The sequence below is a fragment of the Oncorhynchus masou genome, chromosome 7 (assembly GCF_036934945.1).
Source record: "Oncorhynchus masou masou isolate Uvic2021 chromosome 7, UVic_Omas_1.1, whole genome shotgun sequence".
NCBI classification, from domain to species: Eukaryota; Metazoa; Chordata; class Actinopteri; order Salmoniformes; family Salmonidae; genus Oncorhynchus; species Oncorhynchus masou.
In genome coordinates this window covers 10,660,729-10,682,080 of record NC_088218.1, presented here as the reverse complement: position 1 = coordinate 10,682,080, position 21,352 = coordinate 10,660,729, and the positions used below count along the sequence as shown (strand labels likewise).

The following is a 21,352-nucleotide window of genomic DNA, read 5'->3' as shown; positions in this document are numbered from 1 at the left end:
TTATTCCATACATATTTAGCTTCCCTGTACAAGCGGGTCCTAGATGCTTCATTTATTTTCATGTAGAAAACTTTCATTTCTAGTGCATGAGATGCACTTTTGGGGCAGTTGACTAAGAGGTTAACACCCAAACTGTCCCGCTACTCATTTTCTCCATGCATTCAGATGGCCTGGGCTTAGCGGACCATATATTTAGAGTTTTCAAGCTTCAGTACCTCGGAATGAGACAAGAAGCCTTTAGAAAAATAGCATTTATTAAAGCCCATTAAAAAGTGAATAGTAAGCGAAGGGGAACTAAATAGCAAGAAGGGAGAAAGCTTAAAGGGCTCCAGGGTTGTAGTCTGATTCTCCACCCTTCTCCCCAAATTGCGCACCTTTTCACCCCCCTCATGGATTTAATAAGGATGGGCTGGTATAAGTATAACCCGGAGAAGGGAAACAAAAGGAAAATAATTGGTGGGTTCCAGATACACATCTCTGTGCAGACCGGTAGCACCGTTGTCATGTTGGGAGTGGTTCCTGAGATGTTAAACAACACCTCCATTGGACAGATCTGATGCAGAATATACACAGAAAATGTGTACCTGGAAAATGTTTCTGGTTCTTGACAGCACAGTGACTTCTGTCATAATAGAATAGGTTGCTCGTTGCCAATGCTGTCTTCATCGCAGGCGGTCCCAGCGCCAGATAGAGGCGTCGTCACAGACTGCAATCAGGATACTGCTGTCACGGCTGAAGCTGGTCTGTCTGATGGCAGAGGTGCATCTTGGGAGGGTGAGGATGGTGCACCTGAAACAGAGAGCCTGGTTAGAATGTATTTGGTGAAACAGAAAGACAGTGTCTCCGAAGATTGTTATAACTAAACTAAGAGACCACCGCCCGTCATTTCAAATGAGTCAGTGGGCAGAACAAGCAAGGGGCAGGGCAGAGCCAAGCATGAGCTTGCGAGATCCTATTGGCGCGTTGTAGTATATATTTGCATATCGCTGTTAGTGAACGCCTACTTTGAAGTGCACATGTGCAATATCTCAATTCGCCTTTGCACTCCTTTTAAACAATGCCTTTTTTTTTTTACTTTAGCAAAGGGTAAAGTCTTTAAAATTTAGTCCACTCTTGTTCGTAACAGATTGCAGCTTTGGGAACAGAACTGTATTGAGGACAAACTGTTGAAAATGACACATTTGCAGAATGTCGGACAAAATCCATCTTGCTCCAGCATCTCCCACTGCCAGCCACTTGGCTTTCGCTCACTACCATATTTGGTAGTGAATGGAAACGCCAAGCGGATGCTTCACATTTATACACCCCGTGAAATATCTGTCTAATTATTCTGTGAGGTCTCTGTCACAGCCCTGGGACATGATACTACATAAGGAGAGGAGTGCTCTACTGGCCTTCACTTCTCTCAGGCAGTCTACCATCTAGGCATGGACCACTGCTTAGGTGAGGTGTATTGGTGGGAGGTTAACTCTTAACTTTGCGGGTCCTCTACCTTCACGTACAGTGATGTAGTGAAATACATGTAGATCAACTAGTCATTTAAATAAATGTTGCTTTAGCTTGGTGGTAGTTGAACTAAATTCAATTCTTGGTGTTTTCAGAAGTGAACTTTTTAGCAATTTCTTTTGTAAAAAAATAAAATATGAGTAAAGTAGGCAAAAATGTCCTTTCTCAGCATCAGACCTGTCTAATTCTCATTTGAAACATTTTGTTTAAAACCTCTTCGATGTTAAGTCCCCTGTATGGGGGGGACTGAGCGGTTCTGGACTGGTTCTGACTGACATTTTGGTGTACAAAGCGCTCTGAACGCCATAGTGTCCTGTGCCTTAAAGTGGCACAAAGACCCATTTTGTCTGCTCTCTGTTTCCACTCTCTCAGTGGCGCGGACTTGTGGGGTCTGAAACGTGACACTTCATGTTCATAGGGAGTGATGTGTCACATTCTCTGGCCAATCTAGACAAAGAATTGATTTCCTCTGAGCAAGTGAGCCTGGGAAATGGCATATGACAGTCAGTCCAGCCGTTGTGGTTTCATCTCGCTGTCAAATTCTCAGCCGGATTTAGAGCTTTCAAAATAAAATAAATAATTTCATAAAATTGAAAGACCGCGTTCTCTTGGTCACAGACAGAAGTTGTAACGAGTCTGCACACATTTGAATGGTGTCTCTGTGCTGCTCAGTGGACCTTAAGATCATATTTATTTCACTGTTAAGAAATGGGAAATCTTATACTAAGTGGTTTAGAATTTGTTTGTTCATATTTGTACCATGTACTTATGTTCTAAAAATTGAGTACACCTCGGAAAGTTATAACATTTACCAGAAAGGCTAGTTCCAGACCTTTCCAAACTATACAACATTACCAGTTACTGTTTATGACCATCATGAAAAATGATTAGGTTTGGATACAGTGCCTTGCGAAAGTATTCAGCCCCCTTGAACTATGCGACCTTTTGCCACATTTCAGGCTTCAAACATAAAGATATAAAACTGTATTTTTTTTGTGAAGAATCAACAACAAGTGGGACACAGTCATGAAGCGGAACGACATTTATTGGATATTTCAAACTTTTTTAACAAATCAAAAACTGAAAAATTGGGCGTGCAAAATTATTCAGCCCCTTTACTTTCAGTGCAGCAAACTCTCTCCAGAAGTTCAGTGAGGATCTCTGAATGATCCAATGTTGACCTAAATGACTAATGATGATAAATACAATCCACCTGTGTGTAATCAAGTCTCCGTATAAATGCACCTGCACTGTGATTGTCTCAGAGGTCCGTTAAAAGCGCAGAGAGCATCATGAAGAACAAGGAACACACCAGGCAGGTCCGAGATACTGTTGTGAAGAAGTTTAAAGCCGGATTTGGATACAAAAAGATTTCCCAAGCTTTAAACATCCCAAGGAGCACTGTGCAAGCGATAATATTGAAATGGAAGGAGTATCAGACCACTGCAAATCTACAAAGACCTGGCCGTCCCTCTAAACTTTCAGCTCATACAAGGAGAAGACTGATCAGAGATGCAGCCAAGAGCCCCATGATCACTCTGGATGAACTGCAGAGATCTACAGCTGAGGTGGGAGACTCTGTCCATAGGACAACAATCAGTCGTATATTGCACAAATCTGGCCTTTATGGAAGTGGCAAGAAGAAAGCCATTTCTTAAAGATATCCATAAAAAGTGTTGTTTAAAGTTTGCCACAAGCCACCTGGGAGACACACCAAACATGTGGAAGAAGGTGCTCTGGTCAGATGAAACCAAAATTGAACTTTTTGGCAACAATGCAAAACGTTATGTTTGGCGTAAAAGCAACACAGCTCATCACCCTGATCACACACCATCCCCACTGTCAAACATGGTGGTGGCAGCATCATGGTTTGGGCCTGCTTTTCTTCAGCAGGGACAGGGAAGATGGTTAAAATTGATGGGAAGATGGATGGAGCCAAATACAGGACCATTCTGGAAGCAAACCTGATGGAGTCTGCAAAAGACCTGAGACTGGGACGGAGATTTGTCTTCCAACAAGACAATGATCCAAAACATAAAGCAAAATCTATAATGGAATGGTTAAAAAATAAACATATCCAGGTGTTAGAATGGCCAAGTCAAAGTCCAAACCTGAATCCAATCGAGAATCTGTGGAAAGAACTGAAAACTGCTGTTCACAAATGCTCTCCATCCAACCTCACTGAGCTCGAGCTGTTTTGCAAGGAGGAATGGGAATAAAATTCAGTCTCTCGATGTGCAAAACTGATAGAGACATACCCCAAGCGACTTACAGCTGTAATCGCAGCAAAAGGTGGCGCTACAAAGTATTAACTTAAGGGGGCTGAATCATTTTGCACGCCCAATTTTTCAGTTTTTGATTTGTTAAAAAAGTTTGAAATATCCAATAAATGTCGTTCCACTTCATGATTGTGTCCCACTTGTTGTTGATTCTTCACAAAAAAATACAGTTTTAATACTATGTTTGAAGCCTGAAATGTGGCAAAAGGTCGCAAAGTTCAAGGGGGCCGAATACTTTCGCAAGGCACTGTATGTCTATTTCGGCAAAAATACAAATGTTACCCTATATAATTAGGCTAAATTACAGATTGTTAACATACTGTATTGATGATCTTTCACAAAGTAGTTTGGATACTTTTTCAAAGTAACTAGTTTAGTGTAGCTTAACTTCTTCCAGTGTGAAGTAATTGGTAGCTTGGTGAACTATATCTTCAGAGTAGCTTCCACAACACCACCACAAGTAGTTTCCCTACGGACTCTTACTTTGCTTTGTGGGGGTCCTCTACCTCAAGGTCCCACACGTACAGTTTCCCTACGGACTCTTACTTTGCTTTGTGGGGGTCCTCTACCTCAAGGTCCCACACGTACAGCTTCCCCACTTGGTTTCCCAGAGCCAACATCTGTAGGACAAGACATGTGTTACTTCAATAGTCAAACAACTTTCTACGTGGAGACAATACTATACTTTATGTTTAATGTTAAACAACTTGCATCTATTTAGTTATAAAGTTCCAACACCAAACCACCGTTTGCTTACAATACTGGGATGAACAGTAGCAGATAAGGGATTCCACAAAGCCACAGACACAACGGAAGGGGAAATATCATCTTTACCTTCTGCCAGAAGTCCATGGAGAAACGCATGTACCAGATGTCACACTGGCTGTAGTCGAAGCGACCCAGGATTGTCACGTTGGACTCGTTTGGTTTGATGCGGTCAATATCGTCCTCCATCTTCCCTGGTTTCCAACACACGATAGCGTTCTCACACGACTGGTCAGGTCAGGGGAGGAACAGAACAAAGGAGTAGGGTTCTGAGGGTCACAATGGGATCCACAACCTAATAACAGAATGTGACGTGTTTGAACAAAAAGATTCTCACAGTCTTACCTTGGATAAAATCAGATCTCCCAGCCAGCGTACACAGTCCACATAGTTCCTGTGGATGTCTCTGGTAGAGAAGTCAGGGAAGTGGATCTTCTGAGAGACCCATGGCCTGTAAGAAGACCGAATCATCGGTTAAAGGAGCAAACATTTTCAAGTTGAAAATCAACAGTTCGGGGCATCAGGTAGCCTAGTGGCTAGAGCGTTGGGCCAGTAACCGAAAGGGTGCTAGATCGAATCCCCGAGTTGACAAGGTAAAAATCTGTCATTCTGCCCCTGAACAAGGCAGTTAACCCACTGTTACTACACCGTCATTGTAAACAAGAATTTGTTCTTAACTGACTTGCCTAGTTAAATAAAAGTTTCATAAAAGATGTGAGATTCTGACAACACTGTACTATGTTCCTTTTATGCAATTGTTCAGCCCTGTTATTTGAACATGCTTTGTTGTGTATAAAAGTCTGCTGAATGACTGAAATATACATGGGAATACACATACGTTTGTTGCCTACAACCAATATGTTCACCTGTTTGTCTTGGAAGGGTTGTACTCATAGGACCCGTGAATGGCTTTCTGCATCCTCTCTGAGTTGATCGTCCAGAGCTTCAGAGAGTGGTCCATTCCACATGACATGATCTTCTCACCGAGCAGGTCAAAGTCCTGGCGCAGAGACATTTTTCATTATTATATCATTCATCTCTCATTTCTTTTTTTGTGTGATCCATATTGTATCGCCATTTTCAATGGTCACATACACATAGAAATCCCTGACTTCTATTGATCAAGAAAGCCAGAGAGATGGTTGTGGTCGTGTCGTGTACTCACTGCGCTGAGGACTTCATCTCTATGTCCCTCTACACCTCCAAAGATGGCCACCAGTGTGTCTGTTTGGATGTTCCACAGACGAAGGGCGTGGTCTAAAGGCAAAACGCAAAGCTGATGAGATATTCACACAGTTGATTTTATGTCAAGTCATTCTGTTAATGATGTAAATACATAGATTATAAATCATTCCTAAATGTAAATCATTTAGTTCTCAAAAAGTCCGGTCAGTCGAGGAAATATTAAGTCCTAGCTATGGTGTCTAGTTGTTCTACCTTTGCTGACGGATAGCAGGAGGTTGGGGTCTCTGGGGTGAAACTTGAGCTCGTTGATGGCGTTCCCGTGACCCACATAGTGCTGCATTAAAAAACAATAAAACTATTTAGAGATGGCACAACTAATCCCTCCCTTATGCACAAATGTAAATTCCATCCCTGGTGTATCGGATACAACTCCTTGGAAATTGCCCCACCTTGATACACTGCATGGTGATGTGGTTGATGACCCGAATGATGCCACGTGACCCCGCCACGGCCAGGAGGGGATGGCTTGTACTGGTGTCAAAGGTCCAGGCGCAGGTGTAGAAGTTCTCATCTGCATCGGCATCCACGTATGACTGCAGGAGTCGGATCTCTCCTTGGGAATGGCACTCGTACAGCGTTACCTGGTGAATTAAGGACATCACATAGTCAGCAGTGACAGGTGGCACATGAGTCTGAATTTTACACCACATGTGTTGGCTTTCAACATGGTTCATGTGATGCCAAAGATACTTACTCTGTTGCTCCCAACAGTAGCAAACACCAGCGGGTCCCCTTCTTTACTGTGCCAGTTGAACTGGACCCCAAATAATGGCTGGCCATGGTCCTCCTGTGTAAAGAACAAGTTAATTATGAGTTGAGCTCATGGTCAAGGTGATGAGGTAGCCCTGCGACTTCAAAATCAGTGTTAACCTCGGCCCAAGTGGGAATTCCCTCTTGGTCTAATGGTCAAGACATTGGTTTCTGCTGTGGGAGACCTGGGTTCAGAGCCCACCCGTAACATTAGACCGTAACACCTTCATTCAGCTGTTTACAACTCACACAGTATCATATAAACAGCACAGTTCACACATAGTTATAACAGGCATGCCAAGTCCAAGGCTGAGATTATGACATTTCTGGAATCAAAATTAGGCCTATTGATAAGATGTGACATGTCTGCAGTTGGAAATGATTGGAAATATTATTGATAAGATGGGCTCACCCGGAGGCTGTTGACGCACTTGAAGGAGTATTTGCACTTCTTTGATTTCCACTTGCCCTTGCCCCAGCTCTTCCTGCCTGGAGCATTGGCTGTGTTGGTGGGTGTGTCTGGACGCTCCACATTGGTCCCACTCTCAACGCTGACAGCATCATCCTACAAACACAAATTATAGCAACATGAGATGGGGTTGGTTGTGGTTGATGCGTTTGCAACCTGCAATGGATGTTCTGCACCCCGTTTTCGACTACACTGATGTCAGAAGTGGGATGGCCTACCATGAGGGGCTTGAGATAGACTAGAAAAACTAAACTGACAACTGGCTAATGATTATCTTCTTGGACAATCCCAGAAGGGTCTATAGCTTGATAGCTAACACTACCTAGAGAGCATAACTAGCCAGCTAGCTATTTTAGGTGGAGGCCCTTTGCAGTGTTGCCTCGAATCCCTGGCTCGTTGAATGATAATTTTCTTATTTCCTGTTCTGGAATGTTTGAAAGGGAAATAACCACAACTAACGTTAACTAGGTATCTATAGCTAAATAAATAAAAAATATAGGCCTAGTTGAAACAAAGGGAAAGGCCCAGCTATCATCACGAACTCCAAAATCAACTACCAGTCGCTTGCTAGTTAGCTTGCTAGCTATGAAAAGTTAGGCTAACATTAGCTACTTAGCTAGCTAACCATTTTTCATGTCCGCGCCGATACAAACAGAACAAAACCGAATTTACATTCTCATCTGCAGAGAGATCGGGATTACTGTTTTCATCACTGCTCAGCTTCTGCTTTTTTGTCGGCATCTCCTTTCCCGCTTCGGTAGGGGTCTCTGACATGTTCTCCCTCCTCATCTTATGTCCTTCTCAGATTCAATCATAGCGCGACCGCGGAGAATAACTTCCGGGTCTTTTATGTCCTTTGGTCTTCACAATAAAAGTCCCAGTCAAGCCAGAGACGGAAGAAGAGGCAAGATAACCCCCTCTCCGTTTTTTCGTAGTTCAATAAAAGCCAATGAACTAAGTAGACCAGACCCACCTGCTATTGCATTGGTGTCTATGGGAGACACCCGTTAATTAAGTAGACCGGAACCAAGTGACCATACATACATGGTCACTGTGTTGAGGCGACAGGTAGCCTTGATTTAGCCCACTGCAGTAAAAGTTTAAACAAGTTAACATTCACAAGGCTGCAGGGCTAGACGGATTACCAGGACACATACTTCACTGACATTTTCAACTTCTGTCTGACCCCGTTTGTATTAAATCAAATCAAAATGTCTTTGTCACATACACGTGTTTAGCAGATGTTATTGCGGGTGTAGCGAAAAGCTTGTGTTTCTAGCTCCAAAAGTGCAGTAATATCTAACAATACACAGAATCTAAAGTAAAGGAATGGAATTAAGAATATATAAATATTTGGACAAGCAATGTCAGAGCGGCATAGACTAAGATACAGTAGAATAGGATAGAATACAGTATACACACATGAGATGAGTAATGCAAGATATGTAAACATTATTAATGTGACAAGTGTTACATTATTAAAGTGGCCAGTGATTTCAAGTCTATGTATATAGGGCAGCAGCCTCTAATGTGCTAGTGATTGCTGTTTAACAGTCTGATGGCCTTGAGATAGAAGCTGTTTTTCAGTCTCTCGTTCTCAGCTTTGATGCACCTGTACTGACCTCGCCTTCTGGATGATAGCGGTGTGAACAGGCAGTGGCTCGGTTGGTTGTTGTCCTTGATTATCTTTTTGGCCTTCCTGTGACATCGCGTGGTGTAGGTGTCCTGGAGGGCAGGTAGCTTCCCCCTGGTGATGCGTTGGACAGACCGCACCACCCTCTGGAGAGCCCTGCGGTTGCGGGCGGTGCAGTTGCCGTACCAGGCGGTGATACAGCCCTACAGGATGCTCTCAATTGTGCATCTGTAGAAGTTTGTGAGGGTTTTACGTACACGTTTCAAGCAAACCACCATAGTCCCTGTGCCTAAGAACACCAGGCCCGTAGCACTCACATCCGTAGCCCTGAAATGCTTTGAAAGGCTGGTCATGGCTCATATCCATACCACCATCCAGGAAACCCTGGACTCACTCCAATTCACATACTGCCCCAACAGATCCACAGGTAACGCAATCTCTATTGCACTCCACACTGCCCTTTCCCACGTGGACAAAAGGAACACCTACGTGAGAATACTGTTTATTGACAACAGCTCAGCGTTCAACACCATATTTCCCTCCAAGCTCATCACTAAACTAAGGACCCTGGGACTGAACACCTGCCTCTGCAACTGGATGCTGGTCTTCCTGACAGGTCGCCCCCAGGATGTGAGGGTAGGCAACAATACATCCACCACACTGACTCTCAACACGAGGGTCTGGGGTGCGTGCTCAGTCGCCTCCTGTACTCCCTGTTCATCCATGACTGTGTTGCCGCGCACGACTCCAACGCCATCATTAAGATTGCCGACGACGCAACGGTGGTAGGCCTAATCACCGACGACGGTGAGACAGCCTATAGGGAGGTGGTCAGAGACCTGGCAATGTGGGCAAGACAAAGGAGCTTATCGTGGACTACATGAAATTAAGGGCCGAACACGCCCATTCACATCGACGGGGCTGTAGAGGAGCGGGTCGAGAGCTTCAAGTTCCTTGGTGTCCACATCACTAAGGACCTATCATGGTCCAAACACACCAACACAGTTGTGAAGAGGGCACAACAATGCCTCTTCCCCCTCAGGAGGCCGAAAAGATTTGGCATTAAAGAGGATCTGAGGGCGTCTGGACTGGCTGCATCCCCTCTTGTTATAGCAACTGCTCGGCATCCGACTGCAAGGCACTACAGAGGGAAGTGCATAAGGCCCAGTACCTCACTGGGGCCGAACTCCCTGCCATCCTGGACCTCCATACCAGGCGGTGTCAGAGGAAGGCCCTAGTAATAGTCAAAGACTCCAACCACCGAAGGTATAGACTGTTCTCTCTACTACCACACGGCAAGCGGTACTGGAGCGCCAAGTCTGACCAAAAGGCTCCTGAACAGCTTCTACCCCCAAGCCATACGACTGCTGAACAGTTCATCACATGGCCACCCGGACTATTTACATTGACCCCTTTGTTATTTATTTATCTTAATTGTTTTGCACTGACTCCCTTACACTGGTTCTACGCACACTCACTATACTCTACACACATGCTCACATACTAGACCGACACTCCAACTCACTCACACACACGCATTTTGACGCAACACACTGCGTAATTCATGCGTAATTCAAGTCGGCAACAAGCGCACTCGCTTTTGTGCGCTTCTGAAGGTACAGTAGTCACATGATCCAAACGGGAACAAACTCCATTAGAACTCTTGATAGTGCATACATAGTGATCTAGCTCTGAGCGCAACATGATCATCGACAGAATTATCGAGAACGGCCTGAATCTTGTGCATCCAGGGACTGTTGTAACGAGCCCCGTGTATTTGGGGTCTTTTTACCAGGATACCTCACCTGCAACGGAGATCAACAACTCTCTCTGTGCGCCAAACGAGTTTGATGGCTGGGGAAAGGTTGGGAGCGCGACTCCGCCAACTGCAGACAATGCCACGAACGGTAAAATAAAACCCTCACTTTTAGAAATCAATATACATATTTGTAATTGTTGTTATTTTTTCCTCTCAGCAGACTACTTTGTTAATAATGATAGGCTGGCTACTTTATATTATCCGATAATAATTATTGTAGTTAATGGTTACTTCCTTATTAGCCTACTTCTGGAACACCGAAAAGAACATTGCGTTAATGACACGGAGGATTACTGACCATGGTCACAGTGGTGGAAAAATCACCCAAATGTCATACTTATGTAAAAGTAAAGATACCTTCATAGAAAATTCACTCAAGAAAAGTCAGTCAACCAGTAAAATCCTATTTGAGTAAAAGTTTTAAAGTATATGGTTTTAAATATACTTAAGTTTCAAAAGGAAATGTAATTGCTAAAATATAGTTAAGTATAAATCATTTAAAATTCCTTATATTAAGCAAACCAGATGGCACCACTTTTTTTTGTTTTTTAAATTTACGGATAGCCAGGGGCGGGCTCCCACATAGACATCATTTAGATCAGAGGCGGTAGGGATGACTAGGGATGTTCTCTTGAGAAGTGTGTGAATTAGACAATTTTCCTGTCCTGCTAAGCATTCCAAATGTAACGAGTAAATTTTGTTGTCAGGGAAAATGTATGGAGTAAAAAGTACATACTTTTCTTTAGGAATGTGGTCAAGTAAAAGTTGTCAAAAAAATATAAAAAAGTACAAATACCCCTAAAACTACTTAAGTGGTAGTTTTAAGCATTTTTACTTAAGCACTTTACACCACTGATCATGGTTAGACCCAAAATCATATTTAGACTTATAATAGCACTGTACAATGGAAGAGCAAGGTAGATACATTGTGCTATTTGAATGGCAGAGGAAAGTGAACAGTTACTGTCATTTGGTGAAGGTTCTAGATAAGTGTGAATTTGGCATGAGCTCCGCTAGCTGTGGAGATAGGGGAAGTGTGAGGTCGCGTTCCAGGTCGTCTTGCCCATTTTAGAATGTTTCTTTATACACTGCAGTATGAAGGTTGTGTTTCTGAGTTGTTTAGAATACCTGAGATTCTGATGTTGATAAAGCCTGACTTCTGAGACAGTTCTCCAGACATAATGAGATTGAATCATCTGTGCAGATCAAGCAACTTCAACGACTATATGGACATGCCTCTTTTTGTAGCTTCCACGCCCTATTGAATAACATTGAGTATTTGAGCTCCTGTGCTTGAACTTGGCAGGCAGAGTTCCCAGGAACTGTATTAATGTATCCTACCACTATAAATATATCATACATCAATGGCTTTTTGCAAATGAGAATTTTATGGATTGCTGAGTGTACCTTTAATTCAACACAACCACTTTTGCCTCAATAGCAAACTAATCAAAATTAGTGTTTATTTCAAACTTGTCTTGGGATCAAAGATTCTCATCTGTCCTATTTATACCTGTTGCAGAGTGTTCCATGAGTGAGGTGCAGTCTTTTGGCCGTTTCCAAGGTGTACGGGTGAAGAATACAGTGAAAGAACTCATCATGCAGAAGCGCCTTAGCAACCAAAATGTACAGGTAAATTAAATTCTGTTATGTTATTGTTCTGCTAGTTTGTGTAAATATTATGGTTAGCTTGCATATATTTAGCTTACATCTGTCCATATTTTCATGATCTCTGTTTTTCTTCATGTCCAGCAACACTCTGAGGGAGAATACACAGGTAATATTAATGTTTATCAACGCACATTATCCAGAAATACTGTAGATACAGTACATTATAATATCATGTGCAAATGTTTTTTTTGTTCGTTATCGTGTAGAGTTGACCTCTCTTCTTCAAGGGCATAAGAGGACTGCGGACTTCAGCTTGATAACCGATTCACCTGCTAAAAGACTTGCTGCTGCAAAGGCAATCCTGGTAATTGTTTGCTTTTGGTTATAATGTTATTTTAATTGAGTCCCCTTTAACTTTTCCCACGGTTCTTGGTGTTCAGGCTAGGGTTGGTTTCATAGACCCAGGTTAAATACATCCAGGGATATTCCTCTGGTTTAGCTAATGAAGAACTAGTGAAAACCACAAACTCTCATGCAGGTCACATTGTTATAGCTACAAACTATATTGTGTGATATGACCGACCACTTCAATAGCCCAATTCCATTTCTCCTTTTCTGTGTAGTCTGATGTCACTTCACTTGCTTAGTTCCCCTCCGGGTAAATCCCAGTGAGGCTGAGTTACCGCCTCCACCCTGAGGGCTATTCCAGAACTCCAAATTAGGAATACAGTTTGGCAATGTTATCATGCATATAGATGATTATGTTTTGCATGTGTGTCTCATATAAACTCTGTTGTTTTGGAGTGGAAGGAACCCAACTACAAATATCTTTCTTCCTTATTGCTTACCTTTCATGACAGGTAATGTACTTAAAGCAGAAATCCCAATCAGCAGTTGAAACCATAACACAGCGTTCTGGTTCTAGACCTCTGAGGGATTGGCCCTGGAGAAATGTAACCACTCTCAAATGTATAGACTGAGCAATGGATGTAAGGACTGACCATCCATGATATCAAAATGATAGTTTAACCATGCTGTATCACATCCGGACGTAATCGGGTGTCCCATAGGGCTGCGCACAATTGGCCCAGTGTCGTCCAAGTTTGGCCGGGGGGGGCAGGCCGTCATTGTAAATAAGAATTTGTTCTTATCTGACTTGCCTAGTTAAATATAAAACATTAAAGAAAAATAATCAATGGGTACATACAGTTCATTTACAAGTCCAAAAATGGATGTATCATCTGCAGATTAGCCCTTTTTAAGCATTTATCATCCACTTCTCTTTCAGAGTCTGAGCCCTCCAGAGGGAAGCACACTGGATATTGACTTCATGGAACTTGGATATGAGTCCATGAAATCAGAGACCTCCCCACAAGAGACCCTCCATGACCCCTTCAGCCTCATCGACTATCAGTCCCTCTACCCTCAAACCCACATGCCACAAGCAATGGGAAACTCCTATGTCCCCCAGCCTTTCATAGCCCCGCTAACCCCAAAGGGTGTTTGGCCATTGGCTCAGTTTGCTGAAGGGGAGCCAACGTCCTTCTTTCAATGGCAGATACGACAGGAAGAGGAGAAGTTGGCAGGGCTCACCCCCGAGATGCTCACAAGCCAGGATGATGATGGAGACACGTCAGTTTGTGTAGTATTCATCAACCCCTTGTATACATTTTCCTTTTGTAGATCTAAGCAACTATGCATACTCGACTCAGTTAATTTTCTAACCCAGTGGCCTCTAACTCTGGTCCTGGGGAGGTACGGGTGTGCAGGGTTTTGTTCCAGCCTAGCACAGTGTTTGAACACAAACCTGCCACACCCTGTAGCTCTCCAGGAACAAGGATGTTAGTGACACTGTTCTAATCCATCATGTGATCTATGCTTGCCAGACATTTATACTCTTAGAAAAAATCTGCTATCTAGAACCTAAAAGGGTTCTTCGGTTGTCCCGATAGGAAAACCCTTTGTTGAACCCCTTTTGGTTCCATATAGAACACTTTTGGTTCCAAGTAGAACCATTTGGGGTTCAATGTAGAACCCTTTCCACAGAGGGTTCTATATGGAACCAAAGGGAGTTCTCCTATGGGGAGAGCCGAAGAACCCCTTTGGAACCCTTTTATCTTAGTGTAGATTTTTTTTTTTTTTATCTCTGTGTTGCCAGATTCTTGCACATAGCTGTGGCACAGGGCAGAAGGGCTCTAGCTTATGTGCTGGCCAGCAAGATGGCTACTGTCGGCATGCTGGATATGAAGGAGCACAATGGCCAGGTAAGGATTTACATTCTCACGCCCAATTCTAAATGGACCCCCAGCCCCAGAGACTTCTACCACACACACACACACACACACACTAGTGCCTAGGAGCTAGTGGCTATGGGTTGATTTGGAATTGGTCACAAGGGTGCAGTTATGATTACAACTGGGATATCATCTGAAAAGGAGGATTTTCAACATTTGATATTTTTTGTCTTTTGTTTTGTACCCAGAGTGCCCTTCAATTGAGCGTTGCAGCCAATCAACATCTGATAGTGCAGGACCTGTTGGCCCAGGGGGCTCAGATCAACACCACTGACTGCTGGGGCCGCTCCCCTCTGCATGTGTGTGCAGAGAAGGGCCACGCTCTCACTCTCCAGGTCTCTTTGACTTTCCCACTGTGGCACATACTAAGAGTGTGATATGAATAGGGGCTCTGGATTTAATCTGACCACGTCATGTTCTAGCCTTATAACTTGTATTTCACAACTCCTGTTTGAGGCATCACTGCAGCCAGTCAACCTTAGCAGTTAGATAACCCAGTGCTCCTCAGTGGCGCAGCGGTCTAAGGCACTGCATCTCAGTGCTAGAGGTGTCACTACAGACCCTGGTTTGATCCCAGGCTGTATCACAACCGGCCGTGATCGGGAGTCCTATAGGGCGGCGCACAATTGGCCCAGAAACATCCGGTTCAGGGGAGTTTTCCCGGGGTAGGCCATCATTATAAAATAAGCATTTGTTCTTTAACTGACTTTCCTAGTTAAATGAAAATTAAATAAATACAAATAAAAGATAGTCAGGGAAGTGTCATGCACATAGACCAGTGTAAGCAATACAGTGACTAAGGTCTGGTTTCAGTGATGGACTCTTTTGGTATAGAGGAGCTGCCTACGTCACTACTTTATCAGCTTGAATAAAATACTAAATAGTAGCTAGCAGGATGGAGGTCAGAGGTTATTTTTAATGAGTGCATTTCACAAGTGGCTAGTTTGCATCAACTACCTGAACTAAAACAACTGCAAAGGTTGTGCCTGCAAACTTTGGTTTTGAATCCCGTTGTTCTGGCATGTCTGCCTCTGGATTTGTGAGGCAAAACCCCAGATGTATTTTTCCCTTATCAATGTAGGCAGTGACTTAGTTCCTCTTTGCCAAAAGAGTACATCATTGAAACCACATCCTACTCACAGTGAAAATACCTCATCATACAGAGACTATGGTATGAAAGGTTTGAATAAAGGTCTGAAAACATGATGATTGTTGAACACAATCTCTGTTTTTATTATTATTATTATTATTATTTTTATTATAATACATAAGGTTTGGCAACTTTAATCAACGTCTTGGCACTAGAGGAAGGAAATAGTGGTTGGAAGAGAAGTCAGGGAAAACACTGAACCGTAGGGATGTGAGTTCTCTCTTTTTAATAACACTGGTTGCCAATCACAGCAAACAAAGTTAACGTTATATCCAGGAGCCTTGTGTTTGTTAATGTATGAATGGAAAAGCTAGGTTTATGATCGCCTGAACAACGGTCCTTTTATGTCTTCACCAGATGACTTGAACATAGTCTGATACAGTATGTCATCTGCACTGTGCAACCTTGGTTTTCAGGGTATTTTATCCCTGCTAGTTTCAAGAAGTAAAACCACAGTTTGGTTGTCAATGGTCGATTGTTCTCGGCTTCCAGTATATGGAAATAAGGCGGGGTGATTTACCCCCCTGCACGCTCATGCCCAAATGCAACAAAAAAAGTGTAGAGAACTCAGGTGATGTATGCACAATCAGAAGAGATCTGTCAGCAACTTTCTGATGCCATTTTGATAAGAATCTATGCAAATTTGGCTCATGACTCAATGAATGGATTTATAGGTTTCACTGAAACGTTGCCATCTTGATTATCTGTGATAAACTGTGCTCGTTTCAGTGATTTTTATCTTTCAATTGGAATTTTGTCTCACTGTGTTTGATGTTCCTCCTGACTTGGAATGTTGGAATGTTTTTTTTGTGTCCCATAGCAACAGTTGTTCTGTATCGGGTTAGATCGCAAGCAGTGACTTCCTCATCAGCTCATAACATGTATAACAGCCAGCCAATCACAGAGCATTTCCTCAAAACAACACTGGGACAAAATCCCCCTTTCTTTGAAAAACTGGTTTAACAACAGATGTGCTTCTGCTAAAAGGTCACGGCAAATGCACTCCCAGCCTATCAAACATTAACCGTCAACAGAACATGGCACGCTAAACCTCCCAATCATTAAAGCCTATTAATCTGTTACTCAACTGGTCCTGGATGACTCTCACAACAGTTCTTGTTGTCGGATACTATTGCATTAAGGAAGAGCAGGCGCTGCTGATGAATGGCTGGCATATACTATCTCTTTTAGATCTAGAACTAAACATTGACACTGTCGTCGTTAGCGATGACATGTTTTACCATGACTAGCTAATTCCACAGTTGTACCTTAACACAAGTGTGTGTGTGTTTTAAATGGAAATCAAAAGTTCTTCCCGTTATACCCATCTGCCCTTTATCCCCCTGTTTAACATTTTCTTTCACACTCTCTCTTCCCGTAGACCATCCAAAGAGCTCTGAAGGGTAGAGGGCAGGAGCTTAGTGTGGAAGAAGTCAACTATGATGGTGAGTCAGAGTTGCTCAGATCTATGACCTGTCAGGATTGCTCATAATCCTCTATACAATAAAACAGGTGAGGCAACCTGTGTCTCAACCCAAGGCTGAGTCGCAAACTACGACAGTCAACATTATTTAACCGTCATAACGGCAAAATAAATACTACCTCCCCAATGCCTCAACCTGCTCTTCCCTCCAGGCCTAACTCCTCTTCAGACAGCGGTCCGATCTCACAATGCGGTTGTCCAGGAGTTGGGCCGTATGGCGGCGACCCCCCAGTCCCCTGGGGAGGTGGAGTTGATGCAGAGAAGGAAGCTACTGAGGCAGTGTGTCAACACACTGCTGCTCATGGGAGCCTCCTGTGCAACTAAGGTGAGTTTGAGTAGCCTGGTCCCAAATCTGTCTGATGCCTTGTCAACTCCAACCTTGCCAACTCCTACGGTCATTGGAGTTGGCAAGGCATCATAAACAGATCTGAAACCAGGCTAGAGGTTGAGAATCTTTTCATGTATAATTTTTGCATATCATTCTTTGGCAGCATAGCCCATTCCATACAGTCTGACCGTACTTGTCTTTTTCCAACAGGATCATAAAAGTGGCCGCACCTCCCTGCACATGGCTTCTCAGGAGGCCAATGTGGAGCTTTTACGCATCTTCCTTGACCAGCCAGACTCTCTGTCTATCGTCAATGTCAAGGTGAGATACTACTACAGTACCTAATGTCAAGGTGAGATACTGCTACAGTACCTAATGTCAAGGTGAGATACTGCTACAGTACCTAATGTCAAGGTGAGATACTGCTACAGTACCTAATGTCAAGGTGAGATACTACTACAGTACCTAATGTCAAGGTGAGATACTACTACAGTACCTAATGTCAAGGTGAGATACTGCTACATTACCTAATGTCAAGGTGAGATACTGCTACAGTACCTAATGTCAAGGTGAGATACTGCTACATTACCTAATGTCAAGGTGAGATACTGCTACATTACCTAATGTCAAGGTGAGATACTGCTACATTACCTAATGTCAAGGTGAGATACTGCTACATTACCTAATGTCAAGGTGAGATACTACATTACCTACATTACCTAATGTCAAGGTGAGATACTGCTACATTACCTAATGTCAAGGTGAGATACATTACCTAATGTCAAGGTGAGATTACCTAATGTCAAGGTGAGATACTACTACATTACCTAATGTCAAGGTGAGATACTGCTACATTACCTAATGTCAAGGTGAGTACCTAATGTCAAGGTGAGATACTGCTACATTACCTAATGTCAAGGTGAGATACAGCTACATTACCTAATGTCAAGGTGAGATACAGCTACATTACCTAATGTCAAGGTGAGATACTGCTACAGTACCTAATGTCAAGGTGAGATACTGCTACATTACCTAATGTCAAGGTGAGATACAACTACATTACCTAATGTCAAGGTGAGATACTGCTACAGTACCTAATGTCAAGGTGAGGTCTCGCCTCTCTCTGGAAAACAAACGTACATGATAACAAATCGGCTTGCTGGCTCAAATTCTGAGCTGACAAACAGTGTTCCCATTGTTCATTGTTTTTTGGTCATCAGGAGGTAAGTTAACTAAACCCTCTAACATGAGTTCTGTCTACCAGGCATTCAGTGGAAACACAGCGCTGCACTTTGCCAGTTCTGTGCATGGTCGCCTGACTCAGGTAGATGCTGTGAAACTGCTGATGAGGAGAGGGGCCGACCCCAGCTCCAAGAACCTGGAGAATGAGCAGCCTGCCCAGCTGGTGGCTGAAGGGCCCGTCGGAGACCAGGTGAATAATGCCCCAAAATGGTTCTTCGGGTGTCCCCCTTCTGTAGAAATGGCTCTATGCAGAACCCAAAAAGGTTCTACCTGGAACTAAAAAGGTTCAAACATGGAACCAAAAAGGGTTCTTCAAATGGTTCTCATATGGGGATAGCCGAATAAACTTTTTTAGGTTCTAGATAGAAAATAAAAATACTAAGAGTGTAAGCACATCCATAAATAAGGTACAAAAAGTACAGCATGGTTCTACGTTGATGCCATTGCCTGGAAAAATATAAGATACCAGCACATGGTTGAATCCTCCCTCTGTGGGAGCATTTAAGTGTTCTTGTATCTATCTTTCAGGTGAATATTCCCATGTCGTTGTTTTACTATCATGTAATCATTATTTAACCAGGCAAGTCGCCTGAGAACCTTTTATCAATTACGCAGTAAAAACACAACAGGAAGAACACACAAGTTCACGTGTTAGACTGGCAGACATTCCAAACACACACACACACTTCAACAAGATGGGACTGTATTGTAATAATGTGCCTCTGGTTGTTTCTCTTAGGTGCGGCGTATCCTGAAGGGGAAAGGCTACCAGGCCCGGTCTGCTGCCCAGTAGGATGCAATCTCCTGTCCAGAAACACTGTCAGTCAGACAGTCCAGTCTACGTAGAAATGATTTGCCATCGTATGTATGGCAGATGTCAGTTGTTTCAATGAAACAGTGAATGTTGTTCGCTACAGTGTAGTGTATTTTGAGGTAACCATGTGATCGTCTACCTTAAAGGGGCAATCTGCAGTTGTTACATCCATTTTTGGACTTGTAAATTATGAATATGTACCCATTGTTTCTTGGCGAATATAACTTCTACATTCATCATGAGCTTAGTTCAACTGTCGTACCCCATCAGAACCCAAAATATATAAGCTTGTTTTACTCCAATGTTTGTAAACAAAGTACATGGTAACAAACACTATAAACAGTAGCTTCAAAATATGGTCCAAGCTATAATGTTGATATCATGGATGGTTACTCCTTAGCCGTGCCTATGAATTTGAGTGTTAACATTTCTCTAGCCCCATCCCTCAGCTTTTTACTGAAACGGGCAGAGAATGCGCTTTGTTTTTGTTTCAACTGCTGACTGCCGCTTTAAGGAATGACGCCTGAAGGGGTTTTCACCACTAAACCACTTTGGGTTGAGTCACAGGTTGACTCACCTGTAATGCCGGTGTGAAACACCTTGAGCTGGAATGTGCATTGTAGCTAGGGCTTGACCACATAGTAACAGTGTAATGTAGCTAGGGCTTGACCACATAGTAACAGTGTAATGTAGCTAGGGCTTGACCACATAGTAACAGTGTAATGTAGCTAGGGCTTGACCACATAGTAACAGTGTAATGTAGCTAGGGCTTGACCACATAGTAACAGTGTAATGTAGCTAGGGCTTGACCACATAGTAACAGTGTAATGTAGCTAGGGCTTGACCACATAGTAACAGTGTAATGTAGCTAGGGCTTGACCACATAGTAACAGTGTAATGTAGCTAGGGCTTGACCACATAGTAACAGTGTAATGTCGCTAGGGCTTGACCACATAGTAACAGTGTAATGTCGCTAGGGCTTGACCACATAGTAACAGTGTAATGTAGCTAGGGCTTGACCACCTAGTAACAGTGTAATGTAGCTAGGGCTTGACCACCTAGTAACAGTGTAATGTAGCTAGGGCTTGACCACCTAGTAACAGTGTAATGTAGCTAGGGCTTGACCACCTAGTAACAGTGTAATGTAGCTAGGGCTTGACCACATAGTAACAGTGTAATGTAGCTAGGGCTTGACCACATAGTAACAGTGTAATGTAGCTAGGGCTTGACCACATAGTAACAGTGTAATGTAGCTAGGGCTTGACCACCTAGTAACAGTGTAATGTAGCTAGGGCTTGACCACATAGTAACAGTGTAATGTAGCTAGGGCTTGACCACATAGTAACAGTGTAATGCCGCTAGGGCTTGACCACATAGTAAGTGTAATGTCGCTAGGGCTTGACCACATAGTAACAGTGTAATGTCGCTAGGGCTTGACCACATAGTAACAGTGTAATGTCGCTAGGGCTTGACCACATAGTAACAGTGTAATGTCGCTAGGGCTTGACCACATAGTAACAGTGTAATGTCGCTAGGGCTTGACCACATAGTAACAGTGTAATGTCGCTAGGGCTTGACCACATAGTAACAGTGTAATGTCGCTAGGGCTTGACCACATAGTAACAGTGTAATGTCGCTAGGGCTTGACCACATAGTAACAGTGTAATGTCGCTAGGGCTTGACCACATAGTAACAGTGTAATGTCGCTAGGGCTTGACCACATAGTAACAGTGTAATGTCGCTAGGGCTTGACCACATAGTAACAGTGTAATGTCGCTAGGGCTTGACCAAATTAGTAACCTGAAGAGACGGGAGCTCGGTTTTTTTGAATTTCTTGGAGGTTCTGGTACGGTGGCAGCATGGAGGTCTTGCCTTATTTTATTCATTTTAAATGTGTATTTTCATTTACTTTATAAATAAATGAAAATAAATGAGTTGGCTCGTGTCACACATAATTAAGCTAT

General features: G+C 43.1%; 2 protein-coding genes across 8 annotated transcripts; one reads left to right on the top strand and one right to left on the bottom strand.

Moving 5' to 3' along the window:
- Positions 1-236: 236 nt before the first annotated feature.
- Positions 237-7,845, bottom strand: eed (embryonic ectoderm development). 2 transcript variants are annotated; one of them, XM_064970373.1, is made up of 11 exons: positions 7,687-7,845; positions 6,958-7,110; positions 6,490-6,582; positions 6,185-6,376; positions 5,988-6,069; positions 5,716-5,807; positions 5,417-5,550; positions 4,896-5,001; positions 4,620-4,778; positions 4,332-4,405; positions 237-789 (listed from the first exon to the last, which is right to left on the bottom strand). In XM_064970373.1, exons 1-11 carry the CDS (start codon positions 7,801-7,803, stop codon positions 663-665), a joined length of 1,329 nt encoding a protein of 442 aa, XP_064826445.1. In that variant the 5' UTR covers positions 7,804-7,845; the 3' UTR covers positions 237-662. The 2 variants fall into 2 exon arrangements, with proteins under 2 accessions (XP_064826445.1, XP_064826446.1); XM_064970374.1 differs by having other exon boundaries at positions 7,640-7,725.
- A 2,404-nt stretch (positions 7,846-10,249) lies between these two features.
- Positions 10,250-21,323, top strand: nfkbiz (nuclear factor of kappa light polypeptide gene enhancer in B-cells inhibitor, zeta). 6 transcript variants are annotated; one of them, XM_064970370.1, is made up of 12 exons: positions 10,251-10,554; positions 11,989-12,092; positions 12,219-12,243; positions 12,365-12,441; positions 13,366-13,709; positions 14,236-14,341; positions 14,560-14,706; positions 16,903-16,966; positions 17,157-17,329; positions 17,543-17,653; positions 18,597-18,764; positions 19,314-21,323. In XM_064970370.1, exons 1-12 carry the CDS (start codon positions 10,350-10,352, stop codon positions 19,365-19,367), a joined length of 1,578 nt encoding a protein of 525 aa, XP_064826442.1. In that variant the 5' UTR covers positions 10,251-10,349; the 3' UTR covers positions 19,368-21,323. The 6 variants fall into 6 exon arrangements, 5 of the variants coding, with proteins under 5 accessions (XP_064826442.1, XP_064826439.1, XP_064826440.1 ...); XM_064970367.1 differs by having other exon boundaries at positions 12,344-12,441; XM_064970368.1 differs by having other exon boundaries at positions 11,989-12,098.
- Positions 21,324-21,352: the final 29 nt, after the last annotated feature.